Here is a 15,227-nt window from a genome sequence, read left to right as displayed (position 1 = left end):
TGTCTGTAACTCACAGGAAGGGAAACTCTTTCCTGTTTATGCCTTCTAGTGTGAAGCTTAAAAAAAAAAAGTATTGGAGAGCAATCTCTTCAAGCTATACCATGGGCCCAAACTTAGATTAATTGTTGTTTTTCTAGGCAGGTTCTCTCTGTGTAGCCCTGGCTGTCCTGGAACTCACTATGTAGATAAGGTCAGCCTCACGCTCACAGAGATCCACCCGCCTCTGCTTCCTGGGTGCTGGGATTAAAGGCATGCATCACCACACCTGGCCTCCAAATTTTGATTTTCAATCAGTTTTTTAAAGTTATGTTTTATCACTTTGCGAGGTGGGGGTGCACATGCATGCCATCTGCCATCATTTGTGTTGTGTGGAGATGAGAGAACAGTTTGTCAGAACTGGCATTCTCCTTCCACCAAGCAGGTCCCAGGGATTGAACTCAAGTCATCAGGCTTGGTGACTGGTATTTTTATCTTGCCTGCCCATTTTACCATTATTTTTAAGTAACTTTTGTTGTTTTGAGGTGAGGTCTTGCTCTGTAACACAGACTGTCCTTAAACTCTTGGCGGTCTTCCTGCCTCAGCCTCGAGTTCTGGGATTATCTGGTGAGCCACCGTGCCCGGTTATCATTTGGGTATATTCTTGTGTGTGTATGGGTGAGAATGTTTGTGAAGGCCTGAGGTCAAATTCCTGTGTCCTTTGATTTTTGAGTTGCTCGCTGGGATTTAGGGCTCTCAAATTAGGCCAGGCTGGCTGGCTAGCAAGCCCTGGAATCCTGTCTTTGCATCCCCAGCACAGGGATTACAAGCATGTGCTACCACAGCCGACTTGTTCACACAGGTTCTGGGACTCAAACCCAGGTCCTCATGCAAGTTCTGTACTGACTGAGGCATTTCAAACCCATTTTTTTTTTTTAAATCTCAGTTTAACAGATGACAGAAGACACAGTATTTGTGTTGTCATTTCTAACTCAAAGCCCATTTTTTTGGGGGGGGGGACGACACAGCCAAAATATACTGCCAAATGCTCTTTTCAGATTTTCAACATATCATATCCAGCCGCTTCCAGTTCATGAAGTATTCCTTTGTGATCTAGATAGAATTTCTGAATTCTGGAAAGTGCTGTCAGTGGAGCAGCGTGGCAGGCACCCTTGAGCTGTGAAGTGCTGTGGAAGACAGGCCTCCAGGTGCTCGCTCCTGTTTTAGGGACCAACAGGGCCCGAGTAGAGTCAGGGGCTTCATTTGGCCTCACTCTACGTAAACTCTGGAATAAACTTGTGCTCCACGGGCAGCATGGGAAATCCAATTTTCCTTCAGGACAGAGCTGGTCACCAGACTCTTAAAATACACTTCCTGCCTGTTTGGTGAGTGCATCAGTGAGTAAATACCTTTCGGTTTCTCTTCCTTTGTATTACAGTGTCTTCTTTCTCAGTTCTGAGGGGTTTCAGCAAGCCGTGACTTTTTTTTTTAACTTTATTGTGTTCCCACTAGCTTCTTCTCATTTCCCACTTTTCCTTCCTAAAGTTAAAGAGAGAGAAGGGACCTTCTGCTTTTCCTGTAGTTAATCACTGGCTAGCCCAAGCTGGTGTGACTGTCACCTTCCATCCCCTTCCCTGCTTGGTCTGCTTACTCTGTAATCACTTTCCACGAAGTGAGCCAGCTTTAGCCCATGAGGGCTGGAGTTGCATGTCTGCCAGGAAGTTTCTGCATTGAAAAATTCTGTAATTTGTTTTTAAACTCCCGCCTTCCAGTGCTGGAGAGTGAACCTTGGGGGGGGGGGGGGGGGCTATGCGTGCTATGGAACCTCTCTCTATAGACCAGGCTGGACTCAAACCCACAGAGATCAGCCTGTCTATGCCTCTCAAGTGCTGTGAATAAAAGTGTGTACCACTACGACTGGATGGGGGTATATATAATAGATAATTTAAAAAAACACAAAACAAAAACTCAAAGTAACAGATGAGCAGCCAGATAACAAGACTACACAGATACACAACTGGGAGGAAAATGGGATGCATTAAGAAGCATAAAATCCAATTTTCTCTTCTTTCTTTCTTTTTTCTTTTCTTTTCTTCCTTCCTTCCTTCCTTCCTTCCTTCCTTCCTTCCTTCCTTCCTTTCTTTCTTTCTTTCTTTCTTTCTTTCTTTCTTTGTTGTTGTTTGTTTGTTTTTGAGACAAGGCTTCTCTGTGTAACAGCTCTGGCTGTCCTGGAACTCACTCTGTAGACCAGGCTGGCCTGGAACTGACAGAGATCACCTGCCCCTGCCTCTTGAGTGCTGGGATTAAAGGCGTGTGCCACCACCGCCCGGCCCATTTTCTTATTAACCACAGATTATATCTTGTAGAAAACATTTTAGAAATGGCCACTGGTCACTAGCTCTTTAAAGCACGGGGCAGCTGAGGAGGGTTGTGTTATGCAGTCCTGGAGAACAGAACTGTGCAGTCGGTGGCCTTGGTTACAGTGTTTGTAATGTATACAGTCGATTGTAGCCTTGGCAGTGGGGAACTGCAGCTTGTGAGAAGCCAGCAATCTACTGCTTTCTAGTATATATTATGGAAAGAGTCCCGAAAGTTTCTTATCTCCAGAATAGTTGCATTATATCTGACCAAGAATCATGTCTTTGAGAAGAAAAGTAGTTCTGGAGAAAGACCATCTTTACATACTGGGGGTTGCCTGGGAATAGTCTCGTCAGAAGCCTGTGATAGACTGTGATGGCTGTACATTAACCATGCAATGTCTTCTACTTTAGTTTTTATTTCCTTGTACATTTCTATTTGTGTGTGTGTGTGTGTGTGTGTGTGTGTGTGTGTGTGTGTGTGTGTATACACACGCGTGCATGCACATACATGCATACCTCAGTGTACATGTGGAGGTCTGAGGACAACTAGTGAGAATTGGTTCTTGTGGATCCCATGGATAATTCAGCTCCTCAGGCTGAATGGCAGGTGCTTTTACCCGCTAAACTATCCTGCTGACCCCCTGTTCTCCTTTAGAAAATAAAGTTTCCAAATGAAGCTTGTATTTATTAAACCCCGAGTGCACAAAATGGAATCTGTAAATGTGAGAGGTCTAGTGGTCAGGTTTCTTTTGCATTGCTGTGGCAAAACACCCTGACCAAAAACAACTTAGGGGAGGAAAGGGTCTGTTGGGCTTTCAATACTAGATGATAGTCCATCACTGAGGGAAGTCAAGGCAGGAACTCAAACCTGGGCCTGCTTGCTAGTCCACACGACATTTCCTCCAGCCAAGGAACTCACTTCACTGTTAAGAAGGACAGCAGAAACCCTGGAGGACACTGCTCGTTGGCTGGTTCAGAGCCTGGCTTGTAGTCAGTTAGCTTTTTTATATAGTTCAGGCCCGTCTGCATAGGGATAGCACTGTCCACAGTGGGATGTGCCTCTACATCAATTAACCAACAAGATAATCCCCCATAGGCATGCCCACGGGCCAATTCTTTTGTTCTGGCTCTCTACTCAGAAGAGTCTAGGCTACATCAAGTTGATAGTTAAAGCTAACCAGGAGAGTTAGGCACGTGTCAACACACAGAATGGATATTTAGAGGATTATTAGAAGAGAGATCTCTATTCAAAAGAAGAAAAGTGGGTGCCGCTGTTCTTTCCCGTTTCCTTTGTGTTATTTATGAGTGAGTTTCTTTGCATCTGTATCCAAAAATGTGTATTTAACTCTTACTTGTGTTTTCTCCTTATTCTAGAAGCCTCCCCAGCTTTCTGAGGATGCTAATCAGCTGAGAAACAAGGGAGACAGCTGTGGTGACATTCGCCTGGAGCCTGCTGCCACCCCTCTCTCCCCAGATCACAAAAACATGGAAATTGAGGTGTCTGTGACAGAATGTAAAAGTGCACCTGGAATCACCTCTACCCCCCGTTCCAAGGACCACTCCTCCCCTTTTTATTCGCCCTCACACAATGGCCTCCTCACTGATCACCATGAGTCCTTAGATAATGATGTCGCCCGAGAGATCCAATATCTAGACGAGGTGCTGGAGGCCAACTGCTGTGACTCTTCCGTGGATGGAACTTACAACGGAATCTCCTCCCCAGAGCCTGGTGCAGCCATACTGGTGAGCAGCCTGGGCTCACCTGCCTATACACCTGCCCACTCAGCTACCGAGGCAGAACCCACTGAGGAAGCATCTGGCAGGCAGGTGCCTCCTCACATTGAGCTCAGCAGAAGCCCTTCTGACACCATGGCTGAAGGAGAAAGAGCCAATGGACACTCCACTGACCAGCCCCAAGGCATGCTGGGGGATGGCCTGCAGGCACCTGCCAGTCCCAGCTCCTCCACCAGCTCCCACTGCTCCTCCCGAGATGGGGAGTTCACGCTCACCACGCTGAAGAAGGAGGCCAAGTTTGAGCTGCGTGCCTTCCACGAGGACAAGAAACCCTCCAAACTCTTTGAGGAGGACGAGCGCGAGAAGGAGCAGTTCTGCGTGCGGAAAGTGAGGCCCTCCGAAGAGATGCTGGAGCTGGAGAAGGAGCGGAGGGAGCTCATTCGGAGTCAGGCTGTGAAGAAGAATCCTGGCATTGCCGCCAAGTGGTGGAATCCCCCCCAGGAAAAAACTATTGAGGAACAGCTGGATGAGGAACATCTGGAGTCCCACAGAAAGTACAAGGAGCGTAAAGAGAGAAGGGCACAGCAGGAACAGCTACAGTTGCAGCAGCAGCAGCAGCTGCAGCAGCAACAGCTGCAGCAGCAACAGCAGCAGCAACTGCCCCTGCCCCAGCTCTGCACAGCCCCAGCTTCTCACGAACATCTAGATGGCATTGAACACATTAAGGAGGATGTCGTCACTGAGCAGATTGACTTCTCTGCTGCACGCAAGCAGTTCCAGCTGATGGAGAATTCCAGGCAAACGTTGGCCAAGGGCCAAAGCACACCAAGGCTGTTCTCCATCAAGCCTTTCTACAAACCCCTTGGATCCATCAACTCAGACAAGCCACCAACTATCTTGCGGCCACCTACTGTCGGGGGACCTTCAGAAGACAGTAGCACACTGGCAGCCAAGGGGCAGAAAGTGTCCTGTGTATCTGAGAGCCAGTCTGCAGGATCAGGCCCGGGTAGCACTGCCACTCAGGGAAAGGAAGGGCCATACAGTGAGCCTTCCAAACGTGGGCCCTTGTCTAAACTATGGGCAGAGGATGGAGAGTTCACGAGTGCCCGGGCCGTTCTTACTGTAGTCAAGGATGAAGATCACGGGATTTTGGACCAGTTTTCAAGATCCGTCAATGTATCTTTGACCCAAGAGGAGCTAGACTCAGGTTTGGATGAGTTGTCAGTGAGGTCTCAGGACACCGCTGTCCTGGAGACTCTGTCCAATGACTTCAGCATGGACAACATCAGTGACAGTGGGGCTTCCAACGAGACGCCCAATGCCCTTCAGGAAAACTCGCTGGCTGATTTCTCTCTGCCTCAGACTCCCCAAACAGACAACCCCGCAGAGGGTCGAGAAGGGGTCTCCAAGTCATTCAGCGACCATGGTTTCTATTCTCCCTCCTCCACCCTGGGAGATTCCCCATCAGTTGATGACCCCTTGGAATATCAGGCTGGGCTCCTGGTGCAGAATGCCATTCAACAAGCCATAGCTGAGCAGGTGGATAAGGATGAGCCACGCTCCAGTAAGGAGAGCTCGGAACAGCAGGGACCTGAAGCAGCCGCCGAGGAAGCCGAAAGCCAGGCTTCCGCCTCCGAGAAACCCCAGAGCATGTTTGCGCCACCTCAGGTGTCCTCTCCCGTTCAAGAGAAAAGGGATGTATTACCAAAGATCCTCCCCGTGGAGGACAGGGCACTCAGGGAAAAGAGGCCCTCGCAGCCACCGACAGCTGTGCAGCCCAGTGGGCCGGTCAACATGGAAGAGAGCAGGCCCGAAGGAGGCTATTTCAGCAAGTACTCGGAGGCAGCCGAGCTGAGAAGCACAGCCTCCCTCCTGGCTACTCAAGAGTCTGACGTCATGGTCGGGCCCTTCAAACTGAGGTCGAGGAAGCAGCGGACTTTGTCCATGATTGAGGAAGAGATCCGAGCCGCCCAGGAAAGGGAAGAGGAGCTGAAGCGGCAGAGGCAAGTGGCGCAGAGCGTCCCGAGCCCCAGGGCCAAGAACGCCCCATCGCTGCCTTCTAGAACCGCCTGCTACAAGACTGCTCCAGGTGAGTGACAACCACAACCTGTGCCCAGGTGTCACACAGAGCGCCTGCTGCTTACACGGTTCTGTGGGGAGCCTCCACTGTGCCTGTGGCAGGGGGATTTCAGCAACAGAGGTGTTAGGGTGTCCACTGCAAGGATGCCAAGCTGAGGTGGTGGTTGCTGTTTTTCAGTGGATACCAGGGGCTCCTTGCCTCTCAGTCTGCCTTGTCTTGATTTATTGTATAGATTCTTTTATTCCCCCCCACCGGAGGGCTGCTTCTTGGCCAAGTGTGGTTGAATGGGCCCGTGTGCCGTCTGTGTCTTCAAAAGTTAATTTGGGAGAACGTATTCCACCAACCCCATTTGGGATGCTGGCTTTATTCCCGGCAGTGACTCGGGGTTGCAGACTGCAGATATTCTGTTCATCTTCTTGCGGTTGGGTTTGGCTTTCTTTATGTGATCACAGCCAGTTACAACCCTGCAATGATAGACCGCATATAAGGTAGTGATCCCATAAGATACCACCCAGTGTGAAAGTATAACCATCTTGGTTTCTTAGTTTTCTCTGTGATGCTCACACCGTGAGATGACCTAACAGTGTCTTCCTCAGACATTTTCTCAGAATGGTTCCCCAACCTCCCAAGCTCAGACTATATACGTGCATACTCAGAAATCAGGGTATTTCCACCCATTCTTGTCCATTTAGAAAAGTGAAGTTACCACAAGCAAAAGGGACACATTTAATCTCCTTTCGTTGTCTGGGCAGCCCCTTTCTTGAATTGTTGGTATAGACGGCTGGTATCGATTAGGGCAATGCTGTGGATGCCACTGTGGCTAACAATGTGACCAGAAGCTTTTGTTTCCCATGTGGATATTATAGCAATTGGGGGTCTGCTCATCTTATCTTAGAGATGTGCTTCTCTGGGTGTGGTCAAAGCTAGTCCCTGCATTGTTATGGTTCATGCTGAGATAAGTGCAGACCTTAGAAGAAAGCATCCTGAAATCCAAGTGTGGGATTGCGTATTGTATAGTGGACTTATGGGGAAACTGATCCTTCATCAAAGACAGTTTAAGAAGCACAACCTTAAAGTATAATTACTGTTTAACTTGGATCATTGAGATCTAAGTTCCTTCATATTAACACTTGACCTCCATCAAATCTACAGTGGCACAGGATCACTCTTTATATCTAACTTTTAAATTCTGAGGTAATCTCAAACCTAAAGGAGAGTTCTCAAGAAAAGTATTCTGGGCTGTTTGAGAGTCACTTGGCACCACAATGCCCTACCGCCCAAGCATCAAATTGATGCTGCATCCTCACAGTGTCTAAGCAAGTTGCACATGGTATTAACTCGTTCCAGAATGGGCAGATCTTAGCTTTGACCATTCAATATTACTTTTGATCACTTGATTAAGGAGTGTTTGTAAGGCTTCTCACAGAGAAACTAGGCTTTCCTTTTGTAATTAATATGTATTTTGTTTAGACACATTTGACTCTGGATTTTTTATCCTACTTCTTATCAGACTTGAAGTCTAGGATTTATGTACATCAGTATGGTGTCATGGAATCCCATTACATTCAATAATTTGGTATCACTCGTCTTGTTATTTTTATCGTAATTTTGTTTAGTTGTAGCTGTGGGAATCCCCTCCAGGCCACTTTCTTGTCTTTTTGAGAAGCGGTTATTCTTCGAGCACTGCCTTCCTTCTAGTGATCGCACAATGCTCCACTTTATCCTGTGCTTGCCTGGTCTTGAAATCAGTCTTAGAGCAAAGAGGGTTTCTTCTCTTGCTGAGGAACAGGATGTATACTTCAAGATCGACATGCACATTAATGTTGGATTATTAGTGGTCATGGGCAGCCTCAATGGACAGAATCGGAGGTTAAACATCTATCTGTATGTCTATCGTATTTATTCATCTGTCATCTATCTATCTATCATCTATCTATCTATATCTAGGAAACCATGGGTTAATGTAGATCTTTTTTAAAAAATTGGTGAGAGAGAGAGAGAGAGAGAGAGAGAGAGAGAGAGAGAGAGAGAGAGACTGAGTGTGCTTATGTCATGGTGTGCATTTGGAGATTAGTAGATACTTTCAGAAATCAATTCTCATCTTCCACCTTGTTGAGCAGGCCCTTGTTCCTGCACCTGGGCTGTGTACCCCAACTAGCCAGTCTACAGTCTTCCCTGTGATTCTCCCATCTCTGCCTTCAGACTCTCACTGTAGGGACATGGGAATACAAGTGTGCAATACTGCATCTAGCTTTTCACTCAGGTTCTTGGGATCCAAACTCGGATTGTCAGGGGTGCATGATGAGTAAAGTTACTCACCCAGGGATCTTTTAATTCTGATTTAACAGAGTTATTCACATTTATCATAAGGATTTCTTCCCTGGGGAGACAAACAATTTCCACTCCCTCTTTATAAGCTCCCAAGGTCCCCTATGAGTTTGTTGAGCTTATTTACAGAGCAGGGGTGCAGGGTCGCTTACAGGAGCATATTGACCCCAAGGCTGCCACACTGAATGAAGTCTTTGCCTCACTTGGATGATAGCTTCCCCATAGCTGTGTAAATGGAGCTCCTCCTTTGGTTAGCCTTCCCCAGCCTATATATTCTAGAGACTCCTGAGGCCTGGAGGCTGTGTGCAGAACTGCATACAAATGCCTGGGAGGGGCAAGAGGGAGCACTGGGAAGCTCAGGTGAGGGTTCAGTGCCCCTCCCCACCCCCTCTTTCTCTGAGCAAACAGTCAACATACCCACTGGTGATGGTCTTCTGCAAGCAGGTCCAGCCTGTGTGATGCAGGTGGCGGGTGTTTTGTTTAGAGGACCATGTTCTACAAAACACTTCTTCCCTTTCCAGAGTTACAGCTTCCTTCTCCATATTTCAACTTCTTGTTGTCATCGATGTTATTTGTGTGAGCTCACTAGCCACACTGTGGAACCACACTCCTGTTTCCTTCATTAAATTAAGTGCTAGTATTAATTTCTAGGTGATTGCCATTGTCTGCCCCCCCCCCATTCTATTTACCTTTCTTGGTAAAGAGACCCTATCCGTGTCACTGCTGTCCCTTGCCCACCTTGGTCTGACTCACGGTGGCTCCTCCCAGCTTCTGCAGGCATCATATTTTTTTTTTAAGCATCACCTTATGACTCTTGGACTGAGTTGTTCAGGAAGGAAAGGGAAGGGAGGTGGGGGAGGAAGAGTACAGAGATTTCCTTGATGGGTTTTTAATTCCTTCTGGTCCCAGGCCAGGGCCAGCTGAGTGCTTAAGGCAAGAAAACTGTCGGGGAAAGTTTTTTGTCAGTGGTTAGCCACAAGAACTTGGCTTTTCCTGACAATTCTCAATTGTCAAATTCACTTGAAATTGTTTTGGCCTGAGAGCTGGCTTGATGTGGATGGCAGTTGAGCATCCTGTCCTGGAGAAAAGTCTTTGTACCGCTTGACTTCAGCCCCAGCTTGGGAGCAACTGCACAAGCAAGTAATAGTGATACCCAGAAGTTGGCAGCCTCGCTGACCAAGGGACAGTCTGTGAGCGTCTTGGTTCCTTCTGCTTACATGGAAGGCAGGTACCATGGTTCCCTCCCAACCACCAGTTACAACCTACTCTGCCTAACACCGCCCCCCCCCCATTGCATTATTTCATTATAAAACCTTTTCTGAAGTCCATATGGTCGATGGACAATTTGGACTATTTAGTCCACTATAACAAAACACCTTGGGCTGAGTAACTTATAAACAATAGAAATTTATTTCTTACAACTTTATAGCTGGGATGTCCAAGATTAAAGTGCTAGCAAGGACCCATATCCTGGTTTATAGATGGAACCCCCTCTTGATGCCCTCAGATGGTGGGAAAGAGGAATGCAGCTAGGTCCCTGTGGCCTCTTTCATAAGGACATTAATCCTATACATGTTGACTCAGTCCATCACCTCCCCAAGGCTCCCTCCTAAAAGCAAACATAGGTACCTACATTTCAATGGAGGCATGGGGTTCCCAAATAGCAGACCATGGCAGGAGGTATTTTGGATTCTCCACTCAGTCTCTCAATGGCATCTCCCACCATATTGACCTCAACTTTCCTTCTGCTGCATGAACAGTTGTTCTACGTGAGGACATGACATGCTGCTATTTGTCTGGATCCCCTACCCGATGTGCTTGTCAGGCTTCCCTACTAAGATTGGGCTTCCCTACAAGAAACCAGGGTCCCAGTGTGTTTGCCCCTTGACCCACAGCAACCTGGTCCCAGTTTCTCTAGAACCTTCTTCTGTGTGAATGCTGATCTCCTTCTCCATGTCTTATCCACACAGCATTCATTTTAGTCCCTTTAAGAAGACAGTAATTGTCAGGTATGATACCCACCTTTAATCTCAATACTCAGGAGGCAGTAGCAGGAGGATCTCTATGAGTTCAAGATCAGCCTGGTCCACAGAGTGAGTTCTGGGATAGTCAGAGCTATGCTATGTAGAAAGATCCCATCTCAAAAAACAAACAAACGGGCCAAGCAGTGGCGGTATACGCCTTTAATCCCAGTATTCAGGAGGCAGAGGCAGGCAGATCTCTGTGAGTTCAAGGCCAGCCTGGTCTACAGAGTGAGTTCTAGGACAGCCAGGGCTATTACACAAAGAAACCCTGTCTCAAAAAACAAACAAACAAACAAACAAAAAAAAAAAAAAAAAAAAAAGACAGTGATTTATCTGAGTGTGTTCTGCCTTCTGGCCTGGCCTTGTTATAGCGTGATGCACACAGACCCCCGTTCCTTCATATTTATAGCCAGAATATGCAGGAAAGATACTTCTGCTTCCTAGAATTACAGCATGAAGAGAGGAACCAACATGTAAGTGAATAAAAATTCACTTTTCTTTCTTTCTGTGCCTGGAAACCTCTGGAGTATTGCTTGACCAGAAGGAAGCTGACACATTACTCTGGCAATTTGTGGGTTAGGACTTCTGGCTCTAATATGGGTTTTATGAATGAAAGATTGCTACGTTTCTTCTGCACCGCTTCATGTTTCCTGCCAGAAGTGACTCAGTTGGTTTTCTGTGTGATTCAGATCAGATTAATGATATTAGGTGATGAAAAAATGACTTATTCCTTATCTGGTAGAAATCATGCTGGCCACATGCTGAATCCTAAGACCGTAAGCAGATGAAATTCACTGAGAACGGGTGTGCTAGAGAAAGAGATGTACAAGTTCTTCCCACTGTTAGCTAAAAAAAAAAAAAACAAAAAAAAAAAAACTCCATCTGCTAAGTATTGAAAAGATGTTTGGAAGGTGTTTTCCAGTCCTGCTCTCCTTCATAAGAGAGTGGTCAAGGCCTATAATTCCATCTGCTTGGGAGGCTGAGGCAGGGGGTCTCATGTTCAAAGCCTGTCTGTGCTAGAGTGAGCTGAAGGCTGGTTTAGGCAGCTTAACAAGATCCTTTCTCAAAATAAGTAAGGAAAGGGCTGGGGGAGTTCAGTGGTAGAGCACTTGCCTAGCATGCACGAGGCCATAGGTTCAATCCCCATACCTCAAAAAGGAGAGAAAGAAAGGAGAAGAAAAAAAAGGAGCCCCTTGATAGGTGTATGAGCCGGATTTAAAGGGGAAACCCATACGTTAGGGTAAAATACCCTTGAGGAGAGAATGGGGTGTGCATACTCAAACATCTTTAAAAACTCAAGTGATAATTAAGGGCCCCTCCAAGTCTTTGCATATTGTGGAGGCCAACAGACAGTTCTCAGTGCCTGTATCTATTATTAGGTGCCTGGGTTTCACTTCTAGGTTCTAAGAAAGCGGGGGAAATTCAGGGAGGTGATGAGCAACTTCGTTTTCTTATAGTTCGGTTTTCACACCAGATATTGACTTGATACAGCAAGCTGGGTGGTTTTCAAGGTGAAGTGGTACATTACGGGGAGTGGTTAAAAAAAACAGTAGATGTGACCATTGAGCCCTACTTCTTTGAGTACTCTTAATAGTAGGATGATAGGATCATTATACACCTTGCATAAAATGAGATGTAGACAGGCTTAGTGATATATGTCTGAAATTCTAACGCTCAGGAGGCTGAGATGGGAAGATCACTGGGTCAGCCTGAACAACATAATAAGAACTTGTCTCAACATGCACCCCCACCCAAAGAAAAATTTAGAGGGAACATTGTTGTCAGTTTGGATTATAGTTCCGCATGAATTGATCATTACCTTAATATAGAAAGTATTAACTGGATTGTTACCTCTTCTTCTTTATTATCTTCAAATATAAAGGGAAATTGTAGACAGAAAAAAAGTACTGATGAATGTTAGAATGGTACCTATGCACTGGAGCCCCGTGGTTTGTTCTGTGCTAAAAGAGCCAGAGGAGGCCAAGCTTCATTGCCCCACTGGCAGCTGCTGGGGGGATTCTTCTAGACTGTAAGTGGAAGAAGGCTCTCCACCAGGAAATAGGGCAAGCCCAGTTTAGACAGCTCAGAGACGTCCAGCTGGCTGTGTGAAGCAGCATAAGCTTTATGTGGAATGTCCAGCAGGTGCTTGGCATCCATTGCTCTGTTTCCTGAACATTCTTTGCCGAGTAAATCTAATCATGTTAGCTGCAACTTAACAAGACCTTAAAGCAGTATGCAATATTAGTTACTTCATTCATATTTTCTCATGTGTCACTTACTCCTCCCAGCAGCCCTTTATGATATCAATGATATGAAGACATGAGGCTATATGCACAGATGTGTACATATGGATGTGTGCACACACACACACACATACACATAAACCTTTTTTTTTTTAGCCAAAGTCTTACTCTTAGTTCAGGCTGCCCTGGAACTAACTCTCTAACTCTCTCTCTCTCTCTCTCTCTCCTCTCTCTCTCTCTCTCTCTCTCTCTCTCTCTCATATCTATCTATCTATCTATCTATCTATCTATCTATCTATCTATCTATCTATCTAATCTGTCTATCTATATTCATCTATTCATCTATCTATGTAGTTCTAGGCTATCAATGGCCTATGTGTGTGTGGTTTGCCGGCAGAGGTGAAGCAAAGCTACCCTGGTGACTTGGATGGCTCGTTGGTGTTTTCAGAACTGAATGTCAATGCCTTAGTTACAAATAGGCTAAATTGCTGGCACTGTCCAAAGATTTAAGCAGATGGGGGCATGTTAGCTGTCTAGACTGGTTGCCTTGTGAGTTTTCTCTGCCACTTCATTTCCCAGGAAGACGCTTAGCCAGAGTTGGGTGCATACCCCAAATCTACAAAAGAACTGGATTAATCTGAATATGAGCCGGGATTAGTTTTTATTCTTTTGACTGAACACACTTGGTGTCATGAGATTGGAGTCAATGACATTTGGTCACTGATAGTCCTGGAGCGTAACGACTGCCTTCTGTGTTCTCTGTCCCTTTGAACTTCCCTGTATTTTACTGATCTGAAGCCAGCAAATATCTTCCTTTATAAAGTACCCACCATTTAAAAGAAATCGATAAGCAAGGCCCACATGAGTGCAATCTTATTTTTGGACATCACTCTCAAAGGTTTTGAAAAGGGTAACTATCATGCTCAAACCTGTCATTCTCGATTCTGAGAAGGATTAGACTCCAGGCTATCCTCTGTGGCAAGCCTGTAAGTTGTTATGGCTTTCAGTTAACACCATTTTGAAGAAAGCAAACCCTCCACTTCAGTTTAATTCCCTCCTATGGAAGCCAGTTTCTTCCATTTTCAAGTTGTGTTAGCTCTTTTGCTGACTGACCCTGGGTATCTATCTGCCTTGCCTCCTGGTTGTGCTCCTACCTGGTGGGAGGCACCACATGGGGTCCTCATTACTAACATGTGCATGGCTACTCAGTGCTCTGGGAATTAAGGCAACTTTTTCCCAGGGATCAGACTCAGCCACATACAAGGAAAAGTCTACAGTCTGAATCTTACAAAGAGGAAGTGAATCAAAAGGCCTAATTCTTGCAAGATCCCTGTTGAGAAATGTGAGCTAATCAAAGCCAGCTTGGGAGCAGGATGTCCCGACCCGTGACTGCTGGAGCCTGGACAGGATATGACTGCGACTCTTACTAGTCTTGTGTGCTTCCAAGGAGATTGGCATTTCAGATGCATTTGATCTTTGTGAATAAGCCTCTACTGAGGAGACTGGGGGAGGGAGGGAGGCAGGAGGAAAAAGTGCCAGAGAAACCCAAAGAACCCATCTGCAGTCTACGTAATGCTCCTTTCCTTCTTTTGGCCTTGAAGGAGAAGGTGGACATTTCCCAAAATTTGTATGCATCTGGCATCAGGTCTCCTAGACAGCACCAGTCTCTTTCTTATTTCCCGTTATTCAAACATAAAGTCATATATTATACAAAAGAACTAGTCAAGGAAGATAGGTGTTTTAAATGAGTTAGTTACTTCTCTGGAGTCACATCTGAAGTTCAGTTGCTCACTAGCAGTGTGAATACTTCATTTCACCTCTACAAACCTGTTTCCTCATCAATAAAAATGGGAACAATATAGTAACAACCTTACCAAAAATGTAAGACAGTGTCTTCTACATAAAAGGCTCCCAAGAATCGGGATTACTGGACTGGAGAGGTGGCTTAGTGGTGGAGAACACTTGTTGCTCTTTTGGATGACCCTGGTTTGGGTTCCCAGCACTCACTCACATGTTGGATCACAGCCATTCAGCTCCAGTTCAAGGGGATGAAAACCCCATTTCTGATCTCTGCAGGTACCAGGCATGTACGTGCTGTGCATAAATACATGCAGCCAAAACTCTCATACACATAAGATAAATAAATCTTTAAAATTATTTTTTAAGGCTTATTACTGTTGATTTATGGTTGCTGCCAGGCTCTAAGAAAAGGCCTAGAGACGCCAACAGAGCCACCGATGAGCTGTTCTTTTAACCTTGAGTTAAATACCTGAAGGTGCTTTATGAAGTCATTTCCTTTTCCAGCTGAGAACTTACTTAGAATTAAGGGAAGGAGTTTTCCATAACTATGTCAAAATCCAAAGGATGACAGTCCATGCTAAAATGTCCTCGGTGACAGTAAATTTACCCATGATAGCATAAAAGCATTCCCTACCTCTTTCAGAGAGAATCTCAGAACACACAACACCTTTAATCCCAGCAC

The 15,227-nt window shown here is 45.9% G+C and overlaps 1 protein-coding gene across 5 annotated transcripts in view; it reads left to right on the top strand.

Moving 5' to 3' along the window:
• Window positions 1–15,227, top strand: part of Palm2akap2 (PALM2 and AKAP2 fusion) — a 485,103-nt gene that overhangs the window by 446,017 nt on the left and 23,859 nt on the right. For all 5 annotated transcript variants that reach the window (XM_052716746.1, XM_052716744.1, XM_052716743.1 and 2 more), the window contains one exon: window positions 3,711–6,159. In XM_052716746.1, the coding sequence (XP_052572706.1) occupies window positions 3,711–6,159 (2,449 nt within the window). The remainder of the gene's footprint in view (window positions 1–3,710; window positions 6,160–15,227) is intronic.

The sequence above is a fragment of the Peromyscus californicus genome, unplaced genomic scaffold, assembly GCF_007827085.1.
Source record: "Peromyscus californicus insignis strain IS unplaced genomic scaffold, ASM782708v3 Scaffold_5__1_contigs__length_169319896, whole genome shotgun sequence".
NCBI classification, from domain to species: Eukaryota; Metazoa; Chordata; class Mammalia; order Rodentia; family Cricetidae; genus Peromyscus; species Peromyscus californicus.
Note: the sequence above shows the minus strand (reverse complement) of the source record. Positions and strands in the feature narration are given on the sequence as shown.